Source organism: Rhinolophus sinicus, chromosome 17 (assembly GCF_057876585.1).
Source record: "Rhinolophus sinicus isolate RSI-liver-muscle chromosome 17, RSI-T2T, whole genome shotgun sequence".
NCBI lineage: Eukaryota > Metazoa > Chordata > Mammalia > Chiroptera > Rhinolophidae > Rhinolophus > Rhinolophus sinicus.
In genome coordinates, this window is record NC_142517.1 from 128,103,399 (window position 1) to 128,128,263 (window position 24,865).

Sequence of the window (24,865 nt, forward strand, 5' to 3'; positions counted from 1 at the left end):
ACCCCCAGTATTTATAGAATGAATGGAGAGGAAGGGGAGAAGACAGAAAGAAGAATCATTTGAAGGGGGCCTGGAGGTCCCACGATAGTGGGTGTTTTTCTGATGACTTGCAACCAAAATTTGATTCCCAGGCTGGTGGGGCCTGGGTAACAGGTTACACAAAGCTAAAACAAAGCCCCAGGCCTTCGCTGATACAGACAGGGCTGTGAGAGGCTAGGACTTGATAAGGAAGGTTCAGACCCAGAGCTAGCTGGCTCAGCAGGTTGATGAAGGGCTGCCCATCAACGTGGCTGGCTAATCCCCGCTTGGGCCAGCTTACAGCTGCCCCACTTGCAGGGGCACAGAGAAGTGCCCTGCCAGTGCCAAGCCGTTTCTCATGGCTCTAATCTGCAGAGCAGAAGTATGCTTGTGGAACCACCCGCTATCACCAAACTAATCAAGATACCCAGCATTTAAAACTTTAAACCTCTATAAGTCTTTAAAGAGGTGATGGCCTCCTTGGGGCTCTTAGATTTAGATGGGCGGCTATACTCACTTAAAATATACTATGAATTGTTTGCCCAGAGGAAGTTATTTGTACTAACCCTCCTTATTTAGGATGTGAATGATGGGCATTCTGAGGAATAAAGGAAAGGGTAACTACAATTCAAGGTTCCTTCCAATGGAGTTCATTCCACTGTAGCAATTGTACCCATTCCCTGGGAACTGTGTTATTCGACTATGAAGGAAATTATACTTCCAAGAATTATGTTGAAAACATAAAACATGGAAGTAGGGAAAAAGGAATTAGACCCTTTGTACCCTACACACTAGAATTAAGTATATATTTGGATTGAAATGCATCCAACTAGATGGTTACAAACACGTTTCCTGTGCCATTGTGTGTCCTGCTTTACAGACAATAGAAATGACCCTTGTAAGTGAACTATGTGTAAGGCCCTTGGAAAAGTGACTGGCACAAAGTAGGTTCTATGTCAGTATTTGCTGCTACTGGTGTATTATTATCTGTCCTTGGGGGCACTTTCTGATTCACACCCTTAATTCACATAAGTAGCTACTTGTTGAATTTATGCATGTCATGGTACATCACTCAGAGAGGACAGTCAATCATAACTGATTGATTTGCTCTGACATTTAAAATGACTGGCTCCTCTCTTCTCTCACAGCTATTCACACTCTATCCCCATTCCTCTTGGACTATATTTGGGCCACATTTTAGCAGACATGTTAATACTGCATTCAGATGAAGACCACCAAAGATGCGCCTGGAGACTTGGCAGGGGGAGGGGAGGAAGGGAGGGAGGGGAGATGGGAGGTAGGGACTTATATATAGTTATAGATATAAAGAGAGAGAGAGAGAGAGAGAGAGAGAGAGAGAGAGAGAGAGAGAGAGAGAGAGAGAGAGAGAGAGAGAGAGAGAGAAGGGGTGTGGATGCTGGATGGACCACGTCTTCTTCTTTGCAGCAAGCACTCTTTCAGGTATCAGGCTTCTGTACAGGGTTGAATTATTGATTACACGAGGGGAAGAAGAAAGATGTTGTTTTCTTTGTTTGAGTCCAACTCTTTTTGTTTGCTCCTAACACAGCTGGGTCACCGCAGATTCAGCGGGAGGATTAAAAGGTGCTGGAAACAACTCTGTTTGAAGTCAGTTCAGCCCAGCAGTGGTGTCAGTTTTGGAATTCCACATTACTGGGACTTTACAACATAGATCTAAGGCTGGCATTCTGGCCCAGAAGCCTCAAGGCTGACCTGGTTGGCAGCAGACAGATATGAAAACTGTTTAATATCTTGAATTGCTGGTGTGGTGCTATCTCTTTGGCCAAAACTCTCCTTCATCAAGGTTCTTCACTAAGGGACTGGCCATTGGTGCACCCACTGCCCAGGTAGGACCGGTGCTAGCACTCCAGCAGGTGGGTGCAATGTGTGCTGCTCAGATATCAGTGTGCAGAATTATCTGGGCATTCCTTAAACACACAAATTTCTAGACCAGTTTCAGATAATTCTGACACAGGGAGTGTGCACTTCCAAATTACCACTGTGGGGAGTGAGAGAGCACACACAGACTCTAAATGAACCTTGTAATTTATTTAGGGAGCAGTCTTGTCGTTACCTACAAAGATTTCATGCTGCATTACAACCCGGCTCCCACCTCTGCTTTCCGGGGGGGGGACACCTCCAATACCCCTGATGATCCACAGTTGTGGAGAGGGAGAGACGAGCTGGTTTCTTCTATACACGCTCTTCCGTGACTACATTTCTTCCCTTTCTACCCCTATCAGTTATGACTGATCTGTTCTATCAAACTCATCAGACACTATTCATTCCAAATGTTCATTATCAACCACTTAGCTCATGTGCGAGGTGACCGAGTTAGAAGTCCAGGACACTCCTGGAGGTGATCGGAACCATGCTAGTTTGGCCACTGTCCACTAAGGCGGTTTCCTCCCTTTGGTCATTTAACATCCCACTGGGGTGGCTTTTCCTGTTCAAAACCTATACCATATTTGGTAAATTTCTATTCCAGGCATTGGCACACATTTTCCGTGACGAGCTAGACAGTAAATCTTTTGGCCTTTGCAGACCATACAGTCTCAGTCACAACTGTTCAGTCTGATATTCTATCATGGAAGCTGCCACAGCTAATATACGAACATAGGGGTGTGGCTGTGTTCCTATAAAACTTCATTTTCAGGAACAGGCTGTATTAGCTTGCGCTGCCATAACAAAGTACCCCAGCCTGCAGGGCTTAAACAATAGAAATGTTATCACAGTTCTGGAGCCTAGATGACGAAGATCAAGGTGCCAGTAAATTAGGCTTCTGGTGAAAATCCTCTTCTTGGTTTGTAGACAGCTGTGTCCTCGTAAGGCCCTTCCTCAGTGTGTGCACAGACAGGGAGAGCGCTCTGGTGTCTCTCCCTCTTTTAGAAGGAGAGACCCTATTAGACCAGGGCCCCACCCTCATGACCTCATCTAACCCTACCTACCTCCCAAAGGCCCCACCTCCAAATACCATCACCCTGGGGGGTAGGGCTTCAACATGTACATTTTTGGGGACACAATTCAGTTCATTCCACAGGGCCAGATTTGGTGTAGGGGCCATAGTTTGCTGACTAGTTCTATTCTATCAAAATCCGTTCACCTTTACATTATGAAATCTTATCCCTTTCACCCAGTCTGTCCTCTCCAGTTATAGGAGAGAAGCGGGCTACCAACAGCTTGGAACATTTGCTTTTTGAAGCATATCAGAGGATCTCTCTGGGTTCCAGGAGTGTTACAGCTACACTACCAAAGGCCTTTGCTATTTTTACAGTATTTGTAGAATCTTATCTCCATATTTCAAAGTATTTTTTAACTGAACTGTCTCTTTAGAAATATGCACTTCATAGCATATACAAACCAGGCAGTTGGCCTGAAGAGCAGTGGCTACAATCTAACAGGAGACACAGCCACAGCTTGAAGGGAAAACGAGAAAAGAAAGGCAGAGTTGGAGCCACAATCTACATGGTTTCCAGCATGGGCTGGATGGAGGTCTGTTGAGTAAGACTTGCATTTATGTGTCTTACAGCTGTTATATTTAAAGCCAAAACCCTGCAGGAAAACTGGAGCAGACTCCCCGCCCCCAGCCATCGCCAGGTTCTGTATCAGTGTAGCTATCTCTAAGATGTGTCTCTCTCTGACTTCCCTGTAACTACCCTGTTCCTGGGTCCCTTCTTTAGTACCTCCAGAAGCCACCTCATTTGTGTAAGATGCCTCTTTAGTTCAACAGGTCTTGTTTTCTGGAATATCCTTGTCATCACCATGGTGGATATGAGTGTTACTTGGGCTCTGTTGCTCTCTCATTTTCTGCAAGGGAGCCTCTTACGGCACAGTGTACAGTCATGTGCCCCTTCACGACATTTCGGTCAATGAGGGACCACATATGTGACGGTGGTCCCATAAAACTATAATGGAAAAATTCCTATCACCTAGTGACAACATAGCCATGGTAACATCACAGTGCCGTGCATTATTCACGTTTGTGGTGATGATGGTGTAAACGAACCTACTGCGCTGCCTGTTGTATAAAAATATAGTGCACACAATTATGTACAGTACATAACACTTGATAATAAATGACTTTATTACTGGTTTATATATTTACGATACTTTTCATTAGTTTTTAGAGAATACTCTTTCTCCTTATAAAAGTTTGCTGCAAAACAGTATGCTGTGTTATGTTGGCAGCAGCCTCATACATCTCACGTTTACTGCATCTGTTGATACCGTTTTCTCTTGTGCTTGATTTAGTCTCATGTTGTTTTGTACAGGCTTGGAGCCATAGGCTATACCATATACGTAGGTGTGAAGTAGGCTGTGCCACCTAGGTTTGTGTAAGTGCCCTCTGTGATGTTTGCACAGTGATGAAATCACCTAATGATGCGTTTCTCAGAACGTATCCCTGTCATTAAATGGAATATCACTGTAAATACTGATGTGGTAACGTATCCCTGTCATTAAATGGAGCATCACTGTAAATATTGATGTTCCCCCTCTGAGCTTAATTACAATTTTCTAGATATACTTTTAGGAATTTCATGGTTCTCTAAGTCTTCCTAAAAATCTCAATCTTGAGAAGAAAAAAAAAAATATTTTGTTTCTTTCAGAAAACACCATTTTCAAATGAATTTATATTACCCAATAAGTAATTTGGGAGTTAAAGTGGCAATGTCACATATTCCGTAATGTCCATGTTTCGTTTTGCTTCTGAAATAATTCTTTACGCAGTGGAAGAAACATGAACCCTGGAATCTCCAGCAGACCTAGAGTAGAATTCTCACTGGAGAGAATTGAATAATGCACTTAACTAATCTAGGTCTTAGTTTCTCCTTTCAAAAACAGAAGAAACTATACCATATAAGATGATTAAAAATGAGGATTAAGATGACAGTGCTTGCAAAGCACCCATCGACTAGGCCAGCCCATAGCAGACAGGGTGGGAGAAGGGAAAATTCAAGATGAGCCTGGAGTATCTTGTGGTGCCAAAAATAAAGAAGCATTCAAAAAAAGGATGGGCCATGTCAACCTCCCAGTGGACAGCTGGAGCAATTGGAGCAACAAAATAAATAATAGTACTGGATACAACCCACAGAATAAAGTGAATATCCATGAGTTCATACTGATATAAAGTAATACTAATTAATTTAAAAATGAGTTAATAAATACCAGTTTGGAAGAGAAAGGGCAGTGCTTCCTTACAGAAGAATTTCAAGTAATAAATGCAGAAGGAGTGAGGGAAATAGGAATCAAAATTAGAACACTACAGTAATAATTGGTGAGGGAAATATCCACCGACAAATGCTGAAGTCACTGAGAAAAGTTTGAAGAAAACAGGATATTAATACAGTTTCAAATTACCTCCTTCAAGTTATTCATTAATTAAAAAGGGAAAAACATTCACTGATAGTGGAGAAACCCAGCAGACACCATCTTAATTAAGTGATAAAGTTAACATCACCAGTAATAAGACATTAGCATCATGCATCCCTTGATATGATGCACTGACAAGTGATGAAAGTGATGACACATTGCTTCTGAGTAGTCTTGTAACCTCAATCTCATCATGTTGTGAACAAAAAGGGGGTTTACAAAAAGTAACCTCATAGGGTGATCCGATCGTATATCCCTAACAGGGCAGGCCATGGTGGGTAGTCACATCCCACGCATACAAACTAAAAGGCTTATTGTTACCTTAAGCAAGCCCGGTCCATTGTTTCTGTGAATCTAGGTTAACGTACCTTTGAAATGCTCCCTTTCAGAGCCCTCAAGAGAGCACGTGATCTTAACTACCCTGTAATCCTATCACCGAGTTGCTTCCTCCCACTTTCATGTAACCTTCCTTACCTTGTCTTCTTAATCTCAAATGAATAAAAAGAAACTGTAAACTGTGATTCTAGGAAGCATTTGTCTCAGTCCTTAGAGATTTTGCTTCCAGGTGTATCCTCTAGTTTGGCTCAAGTCAATTGTTATAAAAATCTCTACAGGTTTGGATGTTCTTACATCAACAGTGAGAAAACATCAGGCCAACCCAAACCAAGGGACCGTGTACAAAAAACTGACCTGATCTTTTAAAAAAGAAAAATTGTCAAGATCACAAAAGACAATGAAAGAACTGGCAGCGATTAAAGAATAAGGAGACATGACAACAAAACATAGTGTGGGATCCTGGATAGGATCCTGGAGGTGAAAAAGGAAAAAACTGGTGAAATCCAAAGAAAAACTGTGGTTTAATTAATAATATTGCACCAATGTAAATTTCTTAATTTTTATAATTATACTCTGGTTACACATGTGATTAACATTCGTGGAAGCTAGGTACACTCTGCACTATTTTTGCAGCTTTTATGCAAATCTCAAATTATTTCAAAATAAATAGAAGACATTGGTATGGGTGAGAGACAAGTCTATATCATTTTTCTATGTTCTATCCAAACAAATGCTTCAATAAATCATGTCTGGTCACTACTCATGCTGACATCCAATATCATGAGTGTATGTGTCTGTGTATGTGACACATATGGCTCCAAATATCTGTGCTAGTTCACTACTTCACTCATGCCTCACAGGTCTTGGGGGGTCCTGAAATGACTATTTTTCAGTATGATGGCCTGGAGGGAAGATTAACTCGGGAATGGTTTTTCCCCACTCTTAATATTTCCTGCCATGAGAAGGGAACTCAATTAGCGTAACTCCTGACTCTCTGAACCTCTATACCCTTGGAGGCGGAGTGACATATTTGATAAATTTGGGAAGAATAGGCTGGGCACACATGGGTCATCCCCTTCCTTTTCCTTCTTGGGAGTGAGTAGTTCATAGCAAACAGTTGTTCTGCTCTGCTCATCAGGGCAAGAAACTTCCCCTGTCTGGCCTTGTCTGATTGGGTGAGCCAGCTAATTTGAAGATGCTAATTTGGAAGTGCATTTGATTTTCCCTTCAATGCTATTCCCCCCAACCCAGTCTTTCTTAATAACAACAATGATATTTGGGGACTAATCTGTCTTGTTCCTTGTTTTGTTTCTCAATTTGCTCAGAACCAGGGTAAGAATAAAAAAAAAGACTGATAACCACTGAGCACTCGCCAGACCCTACCAGGTTTCATTTGCTCCAGGTTGCACAGTGTCCTGAATTTAATTCTATGGTGGTGATTCTCGGCCAGGGTAGGAAATATTACTTTCTAACTAATCTTCTTTTCCAAATAGCCTCTGGACTTTGAGACTCATAAACAATAAGCACTTAGCATTATTCATGCTGGGTAAGTTGAGATGTTTTGGGTCAGAAAGAAGATATGGAATGTTGTACCCCTTTGCTCCCCACTGATATACATGCAATTTTGGGCTGTCCCAGAGAGTATGGGGCTACAGATCTATGATGACCTACTTGCTATAAGCATGCTTTTAAAGTAAATTATTTTCCTAGTTTTCTCACTTTAGTCTCTGACCCAATGGTCAATTAAAATGTAGGCATGGGTTTTCTCCTCTTTATGGACCATCATGCATTTACCTTTTCCAATAATTTCCTTTGCCTCTGCTCTTTCTGCTGGCATAAAGATGGAAATTTCTAAACAGAGCCTTTAATAGTCCATTACTTTTCACCCCATGTTATGTAATTTAGTTTTAAAGCAGAACTTCCCCGGCAAACTGCTACTTGTGTGAATGCCCATCTGGGTATGAGACTATTCTTCCTCTACTCGAAAAAAACCCAACACTTACGGCACCAGAGTTATGATTATATCACAATAAATATTCTATGCAGGACTGGAAACAGCTCCTCCAAGAAAAATGCTTGGAAACAGGTAATTGGAATGAACTATATCCATTTTCACTGAGCTTTGAAAGAAATTGCAAGATAAAACGATCTTCGATCTGTTCCCAAGTTTTTTTTTGTGTTTTTTCTTTCCTCTTAAAGAACACCCTGTGAGGAATTGACAGTCTTTGCATTCTAATGGGAACACCTGGTGAAGAACAGGCTTATCTATACGCGTGCCTCATGACGTCATGATGGACACCGCTTAACAGGCATGAAGAGAGGAGAAGACTTGGAAAGTAGTTCTTTTCTACCATTTTGTGTTCTGGCTCTTAACTACTTTTCCCTTTGCCACAGATGTGAATGTTTTAAAAGCCAAAGAAGCCACCTCCATTTGAGCTGCAGATGGGCACAACAACCAAACAAGAACGCTAACAACCCATTTTTAAAAGAAAGTAAAAAACAACAACAATAACAAAAAACACTACCACCAACAAACAGGAAGTGCCAAGTTCTGCACTGCACATCCATACTGACGGCTGGGCCATCAGTCCACCATGGCCTAACTGGTAGAACCGGAAACTGAGAGTAATACTGAGGAGTTGCAATGACCCTAAGTAAAATTAACCGTGTTTGTTAAAGCAACAGCCACAACAACAAATAGACATGAAACAACGTCCCGCAAGAACATTCGTTTTCCTCATAATAGTGATGTTAACGTCATTATTCAGAAGCCTTTGATTACCCTTTCCAAAAGTTTCTTTTTTGTTGACTTTAATTTTCAAGGCTGTTAACCACTGATGCCAACTTAATTATGGCAAGCAAACAACCAAGCCGTAATGTATGATGCCAATTGTTAGTTTTACTTTAGTTTCACATTAGATTTGGACTTCTCTGCTCATTTATAACTTTCTGAGCCAGGAAGGTTTCTGCACAGTCACTTGCTTTTCCTCAGCTGGAGTCTTTGTTCCCTATTTTGCCATGGGAGAATGAGGGAATAGATATTTATGACTTATTATCTCAATATTAACAGTGCCCTTCAATGTTTTATAAAATTGCTCTTGCATTTTTAACCTGAAGTCTTTCAGATTATTGTTCTGTACTGGTAAGGTTAACATAGTGGGGCCCAAAGAGTCCTAATCAGTTTCTTGCATAAAAAAAATCACCCAAATATAGGAAAAACAGAGTTCTCAGAAGCTTAGTGGCTCCAGGTGGGATGAGCTGAGGACATCTAAGCATTTAACACAAAGCACCCTCGTCACCATGAACATGGCATTCTTATCTCACACTAAAATTTAGTTATACTTGCATCTCAGTATGCAGCGAACCAAAATTCTGGAATGTCATGTACATCTTGAACTAAATTTCAGGACATCACTTGCTAATATACGTGTTTCTTTCCCTCTTCCAAAATGTGAAATGATTCATGATGAAGGTCCTCTAATGAGGCATTCAGTGCTCGTTTTAGGCAACAAGAGCAGGTGATGTTCAGCAAATCATCCCTGTTCTTTCTCCAGAGGACCCTAGAAACACTGTGCTGGAATTTTTCCAATTTTGTGCAAGGATTTCTCAAAAGGTGATTTGGCAGACACTGACAGGGGGCCACCCAATATCCACCCTTTGCGTTCTTTCTTACAGCAAGTAGTGGCCATGACACAACATTCTGAGCAATGAAAGATTCTCTTAGGGGACTTTGGGAGAATTATTTGTTTTATTATTAAAAGGAAAAGCCGGAGAAAAAAGCTCTCTTCCTTTTAATCTGTATATAAGCAGCCATCTTGTGACCAAGAGCCACCAAGCCTGTGGACAAAAAGCCATCATGCTTAGGAAAGTGAGTAGGAAAATGGAGTCTTTGATGACATCACTGAGCTGTGCGAACAATCCCAAGACCACCAACTTCTGGACTATCTTGTTAGGTAACAATAAATATCTTTGTGATTTAAGTCACTGTTACTTGCAGCCAAAAACATTCTTAAGTGATACAGAAAGTGAAGCCTGGCGTGGAGGCAAGAAAATAAAGGAATTTGGCAGCAACAGTGGCTGGTTAATTCTCTTTTGAAGCTATGCCTCATAGACTAAGGAAGAAGAGAAACCGTAATGCCCCTTGATATCCAGGAGCCATTGCAGCCAGAGCTCCTTTGGCTTCAAAATGAGACTGGCACCCAAGATTTATAACAATGATATTAATAATATTCAACAAACAGGGCGAGAATACAAGCAATTAGTTGGAGTCTTAGAGCCCAGGGAAACATTGCAAGTGCAAGACAGAAGGAAAGCAAAAACATATATATATATATATATATATATATATATATATATATATAATTTTTTATTTATTTAATTTTTAATTTTAATTTTTATTTTTTCCCCTCTCTCTACTTCCCTCTGCAGTTTAATCTGCCCAAACTAAATGGTCTAGGAGGACATCCCCCCAGCTGAAAGTCTGGATTGCCTTTCTCTTGAGGACACATCCATTTGTATTTTTAACTGGTGAGACTCCTGTGTGGGAGAGGCCTGGGTGGGGGCAGAGGTTGGCTGGGGGAGTACGACTATATATGTGTGGGGGGGGACTTACTTTCTTCATAAAGGAGTTCATGACCAAGGCAGATCAAACAGAGTTCCAAGTAACAAACCTGCAGCTGATAGAACTGACTGGTGAGTGACCCTTCCCCAGCTGGCAAGACTACCACCTTAGCTTGGCAGGTGGTGGGTGCATCTCTTTCCAGAAAACACTCCTATTCAAAAGCACAACCAGATCAGCTTGGAAGCAAGCTGACAAACTAGAAAAACTGGGGTGGTTTACACTTCAGAGTTGTCTTTAAATGACAACTGTTACTTACAGGCATTAGCTGGCTGTAGTTTAACTAAAAAGCAATATGTACATTAAAATTATATATTTGTTCTATTTTTCTTCTTATACTAGAGATTTAAGCTCCCTCATTTCTGGTATAATAATTTTTAATTGCCGATAAATCTGTTTTGGCTTGACACTTGATTTCAAGTATACTCAATCAGCAAATATTTATTGGGGGTCTGCATACCAGTGAGTGGGTGACTGTATCTGTGTGTATATGCATGTGTGAAAGAGAGGCAGGGAGGAAGCAGAAAGAAAGGGAGACACAGACAGACAGACAGACAGACAGAGAGGTGGGCACAGGTCCTTTCTGGACTCAGTATACAGAAATGAAAACCATGAATGGACTCTGGTGAATGAAGCTGTAGTTCAATTCAATTAGGAAAAGATACTTTAAAATACAGACCAGATTGGGGCCAGGCAAACTGCTGGCCAGAGAATGCTGAACACATAAAAAATTCAGAGCATCCGTCATCCTGTCATCACCGACATCAGGCTGGGTCAAGTCTCGCGATGCCTCTCGGTGGGCTTAGGTAAGCAGGGCCCCTGTCAGCTCTCACAGACCCACCCAGGCTTCACAGGGCTTGGTTTAGTCCCTGGATCTGAACCCACTCTTGGGTAAAACATCTGCTTCTGACTCGCTTTCTTCTGCTTTCCCTTCCAGCAGCCAGTGGCAGGCTGTGTAGAAAGTTGTTCTGCCTTTGAAAGAAAAGTTGGCTAACCCTTCACTCTCTGGGTGCGGCTCTGCCCACTCTGCGTTTCCCCCTGGAGGCAGGGACAGTCTCTAAAGAATCTCTGGCTCATTTTGAAACCCAGATCCCTTTGCATTCCTAAATTGGACATCTTCACTGGGTGGAAAACTAGTCCACCTGCCTAGCCTCTTGTTATTTCTGAACAAACTCCTGGAAAGAGACCCGGAGATTTTGCATAAACAATAAAACCGTGCATAAAACACATCACCCAGCGTCACTTAATACACCTGTTTCTGCCGATGCTCTTTGAAGAAGCTTCAGCTGAGGGCACGTAACCGGCTCTGCGCATGACCAGCGCGGCTGATCCGCGCCTGGCGCCACCCGCCTCTGGCACTGTCTCCAGGCCTTCCTCTGCTCTCCCGAACAAGTCCAAGAAATAGAAAAACATAAAAAGCTATTGTCCATGTCCGGGGAGAAATGAAATGCACTGGACCAAATATCACAACTTCCTTAAAATAATACAACACTTCATCACTTTTGTATCTGGATCTCTCATAGTTTACAAAGGCACACAGCTTGATTCAACATCTTGAACCATCACGGCTTTATTGTATTTAAACACATTCTTTCCAACACAGCGATTTATTACAAACTCCATGGTTTCACCTTAGCTAAAGCTCTTAATTCAGTTCATCTCCTGCTTTGCTTTGTACTGGTGGAGGAACCAGAAGACTGGGAGCAATTTATGGCTAGGAGAGCGTGCCCCATAGTCTGGATTGTGAACAGTGTCTGAGTCACAAGGTGCCCACAACCCACAGTTTACTAGGAGAGGAAGAACTAATGGCATACAGCACAATTCTTTAGTTGCAAGCTGATTCATCACAGATTTGATTGAAGCTCCTAAGTTATAAATACGGCCTTTTGTGGTGTGCTCAGGGGAGGCAACCAACTGTCTTTTACCTGCTATTGTCCTCCCCTTAGATACAATCCCCCCTTTCTACCACAACAAAAACTACAAGGCAAGGAAGAATCCAGCTTAGTTTTTAAGATGAGACGTCCCACTTTTACAGGAGTAACGAGTCTGCCTACATCATAAAGGGTATAGTCAACAATTTGGTTTGGGAGGAAAAGGCTGGATTTATGCATAGTCACTGAGTACTCATTGTAGATGACCAATGTGTGCCAGAATCATATCCCCTTAGCCAAATTCTCTCCCCAGAATTCCTCTCAACCTGCTCTACCCTCAAGCCTTCTCAAGGGAAGACAGAAATGGACTGATCACCACATTTAAGCCCTTAGGAAAAAAAACTCCTTTCTATGCCAGTCTTTGCATTTATAAAGTTATCAATTAAGATCTCTCCTAGCCTAAGAGGTGCAAGATTCTCAAGGGCTGTGGCCTATGGGTGAGGCCAGATGTTGGGAACTGGCAGCTGGGATCACTGATAAGAACTTCAGGAATTGGGACTAACCCATCCAGGTGCCTGAGGATTCTTGTGATTAACATAAACCACTTCAAGATCCTCTGATTAACTCTAACAGATGGCAATGGATGGAAAGGCATTGGATGGAAAGCCCAGTACTTGGCACAAAGCAGATGCTTGGGAAACACGAATTTCGTTCAGCTCACTGGAATGATTTGCTCTTGGCATAGGTTTTTAGTTCAACTCAAGAAACTGGCTAATTAGCCAATGAAGTTCCAAGGTACACACCATGCCCCATTTCTCCCCACTCTGTAACTCAGGAATTTGCCAAACCTGAGCTTTCCCTTCAGAGCTATGCACAAGCAAAAGGAAAGACGTATCTCAAAATGGGAACTGAAATGGATGAAACTTGAAATCATTATCTTAAAAGAAGCCAGTCACAAAAGGCCACATATTGTATGATTCCATTTATATGAAGTGTCCGGAAGAGGCAAATCCATAGAGACAGAAAGTAGATTGGAGGTTTCCAGATTAGTGACCACTGACAGGTACAGTGTTTCTTTTTGGAGTGATGAAAGTTCTGGAATTAGAAATATATTTGGAATTCAATTATGTTTACAACTCTGAATATATTTAAAAACCACAAAATTGTATATTTTCAAAGGGTAAATTTTATACCATGTAAATTATCTCAATAAAATTATTATTGAAATGCAAATATGTATGTATGTATATAAGATGATATTATAATGATTGAAAAACTCCTGGAGAAGGATTTGAACTTCAAGACTGAGTGGTGGCGTGGTCTTGAACAAATTGCTGAACCACTATCAAGTGAGGATATTATTTCAATGTGAACCTTCTAGGCAAATTATGAGGTCCTATTATAAGGAATTAAAGATTGAATTCAAGGATTCTCAATATGAGAAAGGAGGAAGTGGTGTGCAAAGTAACTTAGGCTAAGCTATTTTGGCCAGCCTCCAGGGGCGGGTGTGGACAGTGGACGGAGTTAACTCCTAGAGAGTATTCTGGCAGGTTTCCATTTTTAGGATTAATTCCTTAAGATGGTTATACTGACAGCATTTGTCTTTCCATATTTCACAAGAAAGCAGGTGGCCTGCTTCTAAATGTTATAGGGGAGGAAGCTAAGCCCCTGGGGCTTTAAGTTACTTCCTCCAAGTTACCAAGCAAGGGCCATGGGTGTTCTCTTACCTAATGGAGCTGAATAGCCCTGCCATTCAACAACTTAAAACAGGGCTTGAGGTGATGAAGCCTTCTGCATAGTATGCTAATAAACCTTTGCCAGATTTGGGCACTAGAACCTAAGTCAGTCAATCCTTTCAGAAGTATAAAAGAAGCAGAGAGACACAGAGACAGACACAGACACAGAGACAGAGACAGAGACAGAGACAGAGACAGAGACAGAGACAGAGAGAGAGAGAGAGAGAGAGAGAGAGAGAGAGAGAGAGAGAGAGAGGCAGGGAGGCAGGGACAGAGGAAGCAGGCTGTAGATTCATATCTTTTTGTTTTATGACTATATAAGGGAAGCAGATTTCCTTTTCAAAGTTCAAAGAAAATGGTGTGTTTTGTTTTCATACTTCTTTTCACTTTTCACTTGGGGAAAAAAACCCCAGCTTTGAAGCCTCTCTGTTTAAACTCATTAGGAAAACCATCAATGAGGGAAGCTTTCATGAAATCGTAGTGGGAGGAATTAGTGTTATGGGAAAGCCAGATCAATCTTCAAACATTTCATCTATGGAGATGCGAGGTCAGCTTTGGCTGCTTGTTCAGCTGGAAAGTTAACATAAACAAATGCTTCATTTACTGGAGAGTCCAAGAGACTAAAGATATTTGATGTTACCCTTCCAAATACTTCCTCAGAAGCTAGCTATGCTCTCTACATGAAAGAGATGGATGCTTCTCCAAAACTAAGTGAGCGAACTCATTGAAAAATGTCTTGCCCCCAAGAGAAAGGTGTTAAATGTCCTGCCAAAAAGGAGGTAGCAATATTGACATTGACTGTACAGAAGTTTTTTCTGTGTAATTCATAATTTTATTGAAGTTGACACAAAAATCTTTTTAGCAGGGCTGGTGTTAATATATTAGGATATCTTTCCTGACATCGGAATCTTTTCATCTTAAAGTTTCTTGACCTGTTGAAGTCTTCTTGGCAAAGTTAAAATATGGTGATAGTTTCGATTTTTTGTTATTCACTTATCCATAGCCCATCTGATTGATTCAAAATGAATTTGAGGGTGAGAGAGTAAGGGTTGACAGTGGGATGTCTAAAAGGGAGATGTCAGGAGAGCACTTGTAGGAGAAGGAAAGGCAAGGGGCAGATAGAGGGCTGGAAGATTAACAGATATCAAGATACTCCTAACAAAGTTGTTCCGGAAAAAGAAAATGTTAGAAGGTATCTTTGTGCCTACTGTATACCAGCGGTAAGTAATTAACGTTCTGAACATCTGCAAAGAAGGGGGACTTAATATTTTCATGTTTCTTATAAGACTTATGTATGTGTGTATGCAAATGTATACAGACAGTCAGTCCCCACTTATGATGGGGACCGACTTACGATTTTTCGAATGGTATGAAAGTGATACTCATTCAGTAGAAACCAGCTAGGCTAAGCTATGATGTTTGACAGGTTAGGTGTACTAAATGCATTTTCAATTTAATATTGTCAACTTGCAATGGGTTTATCAGCATGTAACCCCATCCTAAGTTGGGGAGCATATGTATAGGCAAAAATGTAAATAGACACAAATAGGTATGCTGTGTGTGCATAAACACAACTTAAATAAAAGAATTCAGATATAAAGGGACTGTCATATAATGTTGATTAAAAGTGGCCCTTCTTCCTGCTAAGCCCACCCCAATGACAAACTAGAGCCTAAGATTTTAAAGCTTGGTGAAATTAAGCAGAGCATGAGCTTAAGGGAACATAGGCCATGGTTATGTTTCCATTTCTTTCTACTAAGAGTGGGTTACTGATTATTTTGGGGATGTCAGGTCCTCACTTGCTATCTCTTATTTAGCTCATGAGAAAATAAGGCTTACGATTAACCTATCCTAGGCATGGAGCCATCCCCGTCCAACTTAATGAGCAACTAACTAATCCAAAAGGAAAATCGCCATTGCTTATAAAGCCATAATGTAGATGCAACATGGCATATAAATCAGTAACTCTTATATTGCAAAACAGACAAATAGATTAATGCATGTTGCAAAGGATGGGTGAAGAGATCGATTAGGTTACTGATTCAGACCATGAACTTTCTCTCAATATACTGCATTTAACTTTTAAATAAGGTTTAGGAGAACCTGTAACATTTTGCTCACTGACAGAACTATATTTTACTAAGGGCTGAAATTGGCTAGTCTATAAAAATTAAATTATGCCCCTTTCACTGTATCTAGTCAAGAGGAAAAACTTTAATTACAAGATTGCATTGTCAAACAAATGCAAATTCACATTCTTTACACCCTGGTTTTAAAAAATTCAAATGGGGGGGCTTCTATTCTGAAATGAAAATCAATATTTGAAATATCTTTTTGAGTGCAAGTTAAAGCAAGAGCAAAAGAAATGTCATTATCAAGGGTGCTGGTAAGTAGCTGCTAAGTCATTAAGTGCAGAGCTTGTGAGAACAAGTCATTTGTTATGCAAACATTTAAATATCAATTAGTAAGGACAATGAAAGAAGAACCACGAACCAAATCTTCCTTTCCCCACAGCTGTGCCTTATTACTCCAGAAATGACCAAGGGGATAAATTGCAGCGGAAAATAATCTCAGCACCTAATAGGAATGCCACTCTGGGGAGCAGGTAAAGGTTCATTTTAAATGTACTCCTCAACTGAAAATAAAATATACCTGCCTCAAAAGTCATAAGAGCTGAGTTTGCAGACTTAATCCAGAAAGGAGTAACTGAAGGCCTGGGCATATTGCATCACTGGTATTTTTTGGAAAGAGAATGTCTTTCATTACTGCTTAATGTCAAACTTGCTTGGTTCATTAAAATCTCTTAGTCCCTTTAAAACCCTTAGTCCATTATTTTTCTATAATACATATGGAAAAATGCCAGTCCACACAGCACTCAGATTTTAAAAATGCTCTGAATGGTTCTCATATTCTTTCAATATCCACTTCATGGCCTGTCCATGCAACCAGTCCACTCAGCCTGTTAAGGTGAATTTGGCAGACATAAAAATTATCTGAGTCTTTAGCACTTTGCCTGGATTATCTTTTCAAGCAAACCAAGTAGCATATTTTAGTACATAAGGCAGTGGCCCGGGAAGCACGACCTCTTAGTAACAGTTGGACCAAGTGCAATTGGACCAGACAGCTATCTTTTCTGGTCCTGTCTTCCTCCTCTATAACATACAAAGGTTTGCCCAGAGCAGCAGTTCAAAACTTAGTGGCACCCCAGAGTCAATTGAGGAGCTTATAAAAGACCCATGGTAAGGTATACCAGAGTCTTACAGAATTGGCTTCTAGGTGCAGTGAAGGGGGTGTGGGGGAAGGGGACTAGGAGGGTGGGGAGGGATGTGGAATTGAACACAACTCCCAGGAAGATTCCTCTGTGTATCCTTAAGTGTGAGTCACTGGGCCCTTTCGGCTCTGATGCACAAAGATTCTCAGAACAATATGTGTTACTGATCAGACGAAGAAAAAATTCTGACTTTGATTCCTAATAGTATCATTTACGAAGCATTGCCTTCTTTCTCTCAAGTGGAGAAGTTGACTTTGCAGTAGAGTGAAATGCTGGTGGGTTGTGGCTGCGGGAAGCAAGGGCCTCAAAAGGGGCCTGACTACTGGCTTGCATGAGATACTCCAAGTAAAGCATGGAGGAAAAAGCCTGAGGCCCGGAGCACACACCAAAAGTCAGCTCTTATAACTGTGATGATTGTACTACACTGGTTACTTATCAGTTTTAGGTGGGCTTGCCATTGCTGCCAATAAGAGGAAGGTTAAGTCACTTAAATCGATTGGTCTCTATCAATTACATGGAGATGAAAATGAAAGTGCTTTGAAGTATCAGCCCCCTGAACATCATCTGTTTGACACAGGAACCTGCACTTGAATGCCGGCTCAGAAATGCCCTGTTTCCATGTGCACAGAACTCACATCCTTCCCTTCATAACTGTTTTATCCTTTGAGCCTATCGCTGTTTCTGTTTCTCAAACTTGACAACAGAAACTACCTTATTACCTCACTCTCTGTGCATCCATTGGCTTACGACAGACTCATACGGCCAGAGGAAACTGGTTTGGAGTCAAGGTGCCCACCTGGACCGAGCTTACAGCAACCTCAGGCCAGGCACTTACCAGTGTGCTCAAGTGTTCCGCGGATAAGACTGGTGTTACAATGCCTGCTCTGCCTTGTTAAAAGTTTGGAGAAGAGAATGAAGCGGATGAAAAACTGCACTTTGAAAGTGAAGTGTGTGGTGTTAATCTTAGGTGCACTTTTACAGAGGAAGAAAATACATCTCTTCTGGCTTTAATTTTGTTCGTATTTTTCTCTCTCCTGTGTCAACCATATCCCAGGCTGTAACACAGGAGAGAGAAAAATACGAACCAAATATGCCACGCATGTAAGCAGTGGCCTAGAGGGTGCTGAAGAACTTCCTAATGTGTCCCATTTTTTTCTGGCTCTAATCTACTGCCTGGAAGAAAGCTGCAAACACTCTAATGTAACAGTCAAGTGTTCAGAGTGATTCTGACCAAAATCACAGCAGTCCCCTGAGTAAAAGGGCAGTACATCTTGGCTCAGGTAAAAGGCTTCGGAACGAAACACAAGTAGGACAGAAAACTTGTCAAAATCACCTATGGCTAAAGAATCATCACTAAGTTTTGTTTTGTTTTGCCTTCTTTTCAACAGCTGGAATCCCATCCCATATGACAACACAATGCATGCTGCTCTTCTTGGGACAGATTATTCTTGAAAGCAATTACATTTCACACTCCCCAGAAGGGTGATCTTGGTGAAAAGAATCCACACCTAGGCCATGAGAGACCTGTACAGAACAGCCTTTAAAACCACACACACCACATCATAGTACAGTGAGGAGCGATCTGCCCCCAAAACACTGTGTGGTTAGCAACAAGGCATTTCCAGGTCCTTCTCCGGAGAAAAAACTACTTTTCCAAGAAGCTGGCTTTAAAACTATAGCCAGTGGGTCAAAGAGGTCAAATAACGGTTCCGATCCCATCACAGGGCTCTGTGGACAGTGCAGTTCAGCAAACTAAACAGGAGCAGGGCTTTGGTTCATTCAGTATCATTCACCACATGATACTACGTCCCGTTTATTCAATATCCTGAAAAGGGCAAAGTCTCTGTTTTTGGGTTTGACCTTGGAATCAAAACTAAGGTTCCATCCATTTGCCTAAAGTTCCGGCTGCACTTTCAGGAGACTTTGATTTCTTTTAAGACTACTGGGAGGGGCTGGGGAGCTCCACCTCAGTGAGAAGACTCTGGTCTGCTGAATGAATAAGCCAGGTTTGCTCTCACAAGACCCCCTCTTCCCTTGCATAACCCCAGGCCCTCTCATCAGCCAGCCAGCAGCTAAGCTTGTGGGGCTGGGAACCACATTCCTTTGAAAGATCTTGGCAATTTGTGCCTGGAATTTGATGCATTAGTTCTAAAATTAAATAAAGATCCTGTAGTGTTCCTCTAAGAAAAATGGTGTGGCTCTATGACAAAAGACATTTTTCAAGCCCTGACCTCTGGGAACTTCAACTAGCTTCATATTTCAGGCTGATATTGCTCACAGGCTACTGTCTAGTTACCTAAGCAGAGCTGGTTATCCATATATTTTCCAATCTCCTGATCAGCTTTTAGTAGAGGAAGGTGAGGGAAGTAAATAAAAAGAGGATAGCCACTCATTTAAATGCACTTCCCCTCCTGAGTCCCTTGGGGAGAAGCCCTGGTAATTAACTAATGAGATTAAAGTAACTTGGAACTCTTCATTTCCCCAGCACTGTAAAAGTAAATTTGCGATAACCAGTGTGTACGCATTAAATCAAAGTCAGTCCCTTTTCCTTAATTTAATGGCTCCCTCACTCCTACCCCTAGCCCAGACTGGAGAGGGGACAGGGAGGGCTGCCAGGCTCTTACCCGCACTTTGCTCCATCACTTCTTTCTGACACATGTCTTGAACATTAACGGTGCAATTCACGATGAACTCCGGGGAGGAGCAGTCGTTGTTCAACTGGAATTCTTCACACTGGTAACACTGGATTTGCAGCGCGAAGCCTGTGGGACAGACGCAGTGGGGTTAAGATCCAGCTCCCACAGAGACCCCTCGGGAAACCAAGAGCCTCTCTCGACCCAGCCAGCCGCTGCGGTGTTTCAGGCTCCGTACCCCTGGGCTTCGAGAAAGGCGGAAGTGGCTGAACCCGGCAGGGGGCGGCGCGGGCATCCAAGGTCCCGCAGAATAAAGTGGAATTCTGACTGAGACCCCTGGACCCATGCTCCAGAAACAAAGAGCCAGTCCAACACCACACCTGGCCTTTTCCCGCGGAAGTTGAAAGGAGGGGTATACAACCCCGAGTGCGAAGTAGCTCCAGAGACAAGTGTCATCTCCTGTCTACGCCAAAGGATTTGCCTAATTGTTAATTGGTTACAAATTACTTAATTACTATTTTGGCACCATTTGCGATTGCATTCGCAGACGTCTTTTTAGTTTTATTTATTTAATTTTCGAAGTCAGAATTCCTGTGTTGTGGCTCCAAGACTCCCTACGCGACCTCCCGGGAACCTGGGAGGAAGTGCTTGACGCCAACTGCTGCTGCGCCTCAGGTCCCTGGCCTTTCTCCGGGACGGTTCCTGCAGCAGCAGGGGTGGCTGCAGCGACTGGGGAGGGACGCGTGTGCGCGCGCACGAGCGTGTACCCCGAGCCGCGACACTACATCTCTTTCTTCCTGGCTATCAGGGCAACCGTTTGGCTAGGGTCCTCAGTCAGGGTCTCAGCTCCGCAGAGCTCGATGGGAAGCCGGTCGCGCACTGGAGAAAAGGAGGGAGACGTTTTTGCACCTGTCATGGCTCCAGCCTGGCTGCTCCGCCCGGATCTACGGGCTCCTAACTAGACCTAACTCCCCAGGTTCCCGCGCAGATGAGCCGGGTCCCCAAGCTACCCCCTCCCATCAGTCGCGCTCTGAGCAGAGCAACCTGGCTCCGGCGCGCCCCGGCCACACACTGCCCAGCGCGCCACGCATCTGTCGGCGGCGCCACTCCCACGGGTTGCTAGAGACGCCTGACAACTTGGCGGGGTTTGGGGGCTATCTTTCTTTCTTTCTCTCTCTCTCTCTTCCCCTTGGAGGCCCCAGCAGTACTCGGGCCCGTCCGCCTCCCTAGCCCAGCTTCCTCTCCCCCCAGTGCAGCCCCAGCACCTGCAACTCGAGTCCCGCAAATCCTCGGCTCCCGCCTCTCCTCCTGCAGCGCGGGACTTGGAGACTTTCCCATCTAGCGTCTCTGCGCACCAGCCACTGCCAAACTCCCGTTGGGCAACCTCTGCGCAGCACTTAGGTAGCCCGGGGGGGACGAAGGGGCTGGGGGGTAGGTGCTGTGCTCGCGCCTGGCTGGGCTTTCGGCCTCTTCGTCTTACCTTGAAGCAAGAACAATCCGCAAAAAGTTGCTGCGATGCCGAGGACCCACATCATCCCGGAGCCGCGGGGCCGGGAGCGGGCAAGCGCCTCAGAGGCGGCGACCGCGGCGGAGGCTGCCCGGGCCGCAGCGGCTGTGGCTGCCGAGGCTTCTGGGGCCCGCGCTGCTGCCGCCGAGGCGACCGCCTCCGTCGAGAGGAGCCGCAGGTGCCGCCAGCGGCGCCCGCATCGCCCGCGCCGGGGATCCCGGTTGTGGGTCGCCGCTCGTCTCGCTGGCGCTCCCGGGCAGAGCGCGGCGTCTCCGGAGTTGGCGGCTGAGACTGAAGGAACTACTGGCGATCCGGAGCACCCAAAAAGTCTCGCCTCTTCTCCCCACCTCCCACTCCAGGCACCACGTGACGGCTGTTGAGTTGGGGTGGGGGTGGCGGGCGGGGAAGGCTGGGACCGTCTTTCCACGTTCCCGCCTCCTTCCTAATGCCCTCTTCTCCTGCCTCCGCACGTCCCGAGGACAGGGACGCCAGGGGGAGAGGGAGAGTGTAGCATTCCTGGGCAGAGAGGCAGGAGATTGGGAAAGCTTGAGGGCGCAGCAGGTGCCGCGGGGACCAGCCAGGCGCCGGCGGCCGGCCCTGCGAGGTGGGGTTGGCAGACTGCGTGCCGGGCCGGCCCTTTGCGCACAGGTACTCGCTCCTCACTACCTCTGCGCTCCCGGGTCTGGCCGGTTCCCCGCGGCTGGCGGGTGTAGCGGCAGAATCCGGCCCACGCAGCTTGGGCTGCGGGGCGGCGGGCGGGGAGTGGCCGGTTCCAGCGGGAAGCGCTCCTTTGCGGCTGGCAAAGTTGCACACCTGCAGGTGCCTTAGGGTGTCCCAAGCAGCTGTGCCTTCTCTTCCTCAGAGAAGCTCCTCGGTCATTACCAGGATTAGCTTCAGCTGCCGCAGGGTGGGAGGGGAGTGGCGGGGCCCTTGCCCTGACTGGCGCCCTAGCTCCGGGCACCCCTCCTTTCGCCTGCCTGCGCTCACCACAGGAGGGTGCGGTGACACTGCCCTAGTAATCTAGCCGAGGAGAGCACCGCCCAGGGGACAGCCGCCGCGAGCTCCCACCAGAAAGCAAATCGGGGTTAAGAAGGGAGTAGCTCTCTTTTATCGCCTTCCTCCAAAAGGCCGAGCAGCTTCATGTCGCTCGCCTCAAAGCCATGGGTCATTAGTATATGCTCCCAGGTCCTCTCCTGTACCGCGCCTTCCTAGCCCAGGACTCGGTCGCTGGCTGCCCCGGCCCCCACCCTCCTCCACATTCCTCCTCTCCGGTTCCAGAGACTCACCTTGAGTACTGCTTGTAAACGCCACCGTGCTACGCTTCTTACGTTCGCCTTCCTTGTGGCCAAGCCTTGCAGCAGGTGGTACCGGAGCCCGTTGGCCCGCTCGCCCAAGCGCCTTCGTGCCCCCGCCTCCGATCCTGCAACGTTCCCACCCGTCCCTCAAATCCCTAGGGAGCATCCATTTCTGTGGAAATAGTTTCATAAGCGTTGCCCCTCTTCCCCTTCTTCTCCGTCCACCACTTGGAGGCAGCTCTCGCAGGCCGGGACGCTGATAATTTATTTCCCCATCCTGCCAGCAAAGCAGGTCTGAAAATGGGCTTAAATGACTTTCTTGTAATTCCTCTGCAGAGATCGTTCCTTATCTCCCTCAGGCTCCTTCTCTTCCTTTGCCCCTTCTTTCTTTCATTTCTAGCTGGTTAACTCCTGGAGGGACTGAAATGCTTTGACCATTACTCGCCTGTCTGCATACTCTGATCTGACAATTGACGAAATTACTATCTCCAGAGACAAAAGGGCCAGTTTATTTATTCCTTCGGGGGAACTCATCCATGGAACACGTGTGAGATTCATTCAAATAACTGGGCCAAAGGTTCCTAGGACAAGTTCTTTAAGTTTTCAGAGGGTGTAATTGTGATATGACTTTTATTCAGAAATGAAACAAAAGAATTTTTAACAGTCTGAAAGACAATGACACAACATAATTTTCATTTAAACCAACAAAATTCAAATATAACAAATTGCACAAATTTACCAAATAACACTGATTACACAATACTCTTTAAAGAAACAAGTGTGTACTAAAGTAACCATACAGATCCTAAAAATATTTCTATTATGCCTAGTTTACAAGCTCCTGTACAAAAGCAATTATAAATAGTTCACATCTAGAAAAAATACACATAACCTTTAAAATAGAATTTATCCTTACATATAAACAGACTTTGTAGAAAAAAAGGGTATTAAAAAGTAAGAATTTTTTGTAGCACCAACCATTTAAATTTTTTTTTTAAAAGTCAACTTTGCAAGTAGAAATCTGCTTTCATTCTAGATTACCCAGATTTTAATAAAAAGAACAGGAAGATAAAAATTTACAATGTTGAGAATCATGGTAAAGCACTAAGTAGAAGAGGATGTAAGGAAATGTTTGGAGGGAAAACCTGTTATTGAAAATAGAATTAGGTCACTTCTGATACACATCCCTTCTGATCAGTGTCACACTTCAGTACCCTTTACATTTTTCAGTGGAAGCAGACTTACGCTTATTACTAGAGCCTGACTCTTTCTGGCAACAATTTTGAAATTGCACTAGAATTCAAGTTTATATCAAATCGAGATTCTGAGAAGATTACGATGAGCCCTCTGGTTTTTTGGAAGGCCCTGTTTTAGGTTTACAGAGTGTACCCACAAAAAATTTGAGGGTACAATGAACTGAACAATGTACTGAACAAAACTTTAGTTGGATTTTTTAAAAAATATATTATGAACTTCTAAAAGACTTAGTACATCATTTCAAGAGCATGGCACTGATTCAATTTATTGCTTTTTTTTGTTGTTGCTAGAAATATAATTTCTTTCCCCAAAAAATTTACAACTTCTGTACAAGTATTCAAAAAAAAAGTGCAAAATTAAGACTTCTATATTGTGGGTATGTTTACTTTTAATCCTCATGAAAGAACAAATGGAGTCTATCTTTATTGCCCTGTCTGAGAAGAAAGCTCAGTGTGTTGCTTGCTGTGAATCTGACAACTTAGGCTCTGCTGTTGTAATAGTTTATTGTTGTCATCTTTACCTGCCCCCTCCCCACCCCTGTTTCTTAAGTGCTCCATTTCCAGCTCACTAAGGGGAAAAAAAAAATTCCTTTATGCATCATTTGAAACCTGACTCGCACAGGAAGAGAAGCTATCATATAAAGAATCACTCAAAGATTCCAAATTGTCTAACCCCGGCCTGTCTGAACTACTCAGAGATGCCTCTTGATTTTTCTGTTTTTCTTCCTTTCGTCCTTCAAACTTGTTCAGAGAGTTCTTCTCTTTTTCTAATAAAATCACAGTATTGCTGTTATATTTATTGAATGACTCCAGGGAAATTTTAGGTAATCTATTCTCAGGATCTTCTTTTGTTTCTTCAACTTGTTTCAATTTCTGCAATAAAAAGAAGAAAATATTAGAAACATATTTCTTTGGAAATCAAGTTATTCTATCCAA

General features: G+C 43.5%; 2 protein-coding genes across 12 annotated transcripts in view; both read right to left on the reverse strand.

Annotated features, from left to right (window-relative positions):
• The window catches only part of LYPD1 (LY6/PLAUR domain containing 1), a 41,544-nt gene extending 18,691 nt beyond the window's left edge, over window positions 1-22,853 (reverse strand). Inside the window, exons 1-3 of one of the 4 annotated variants that reach the window (XM_019731134.3) lie at window positions 21,509-21,709; window positions 21,352-21,381; window positions 19,863-20,000 (exon numbers count right to left, since the gene is read on the reverse strand). In XM_019731134.3, coding sequence (XP_019586693.3) covers window positions 19,863-20,000; window positions 21,352-21,381; window positions 21,509-21,578 — 238 coding nt within the window. In that variant the 5' untranslated portion in view covers window positions 21,579-21,709. Of the gene's footprint in view, window positions 1-19,862; window positions 20,001-21,136; window positions 21,156-21,351; window positions 21,727-22,664 lie in introns of those variants that run through there. The other 3 variants (XM_019731132.3, XM_019731133.3, XM_088794129.1) reach the window with 3 other exon arrangements.
• Window positions 22,854-23,289: 436 nt separating this feature from the next.
• The window catches only part of NCKAP5 (NCK associated protein 5), a 967,526-nt gene continuing 965,950 nt past the window's right edge, over window positions 23,290-24,865 (reverse strand). For 7 of the 8 annotated variants that reach the window (XM_088794122.1, XM_088794125.1, XM_088794123.1 and 4 more), the window contains one exon: window positions 23,290-24,802. In XM_088794122.1, coding sequence (XP_088650248.1) covers window positions 24,521-24,802 — 282 coding nt within the window. In that variant the 3' untranslated portion in view covers window positions 23,290-24,520. The remainder of the gene's footprint in view (window positions 24,803-24,865) is intronic. The other variant, XM_088794127.1, reaches the window with a different exon arrangement.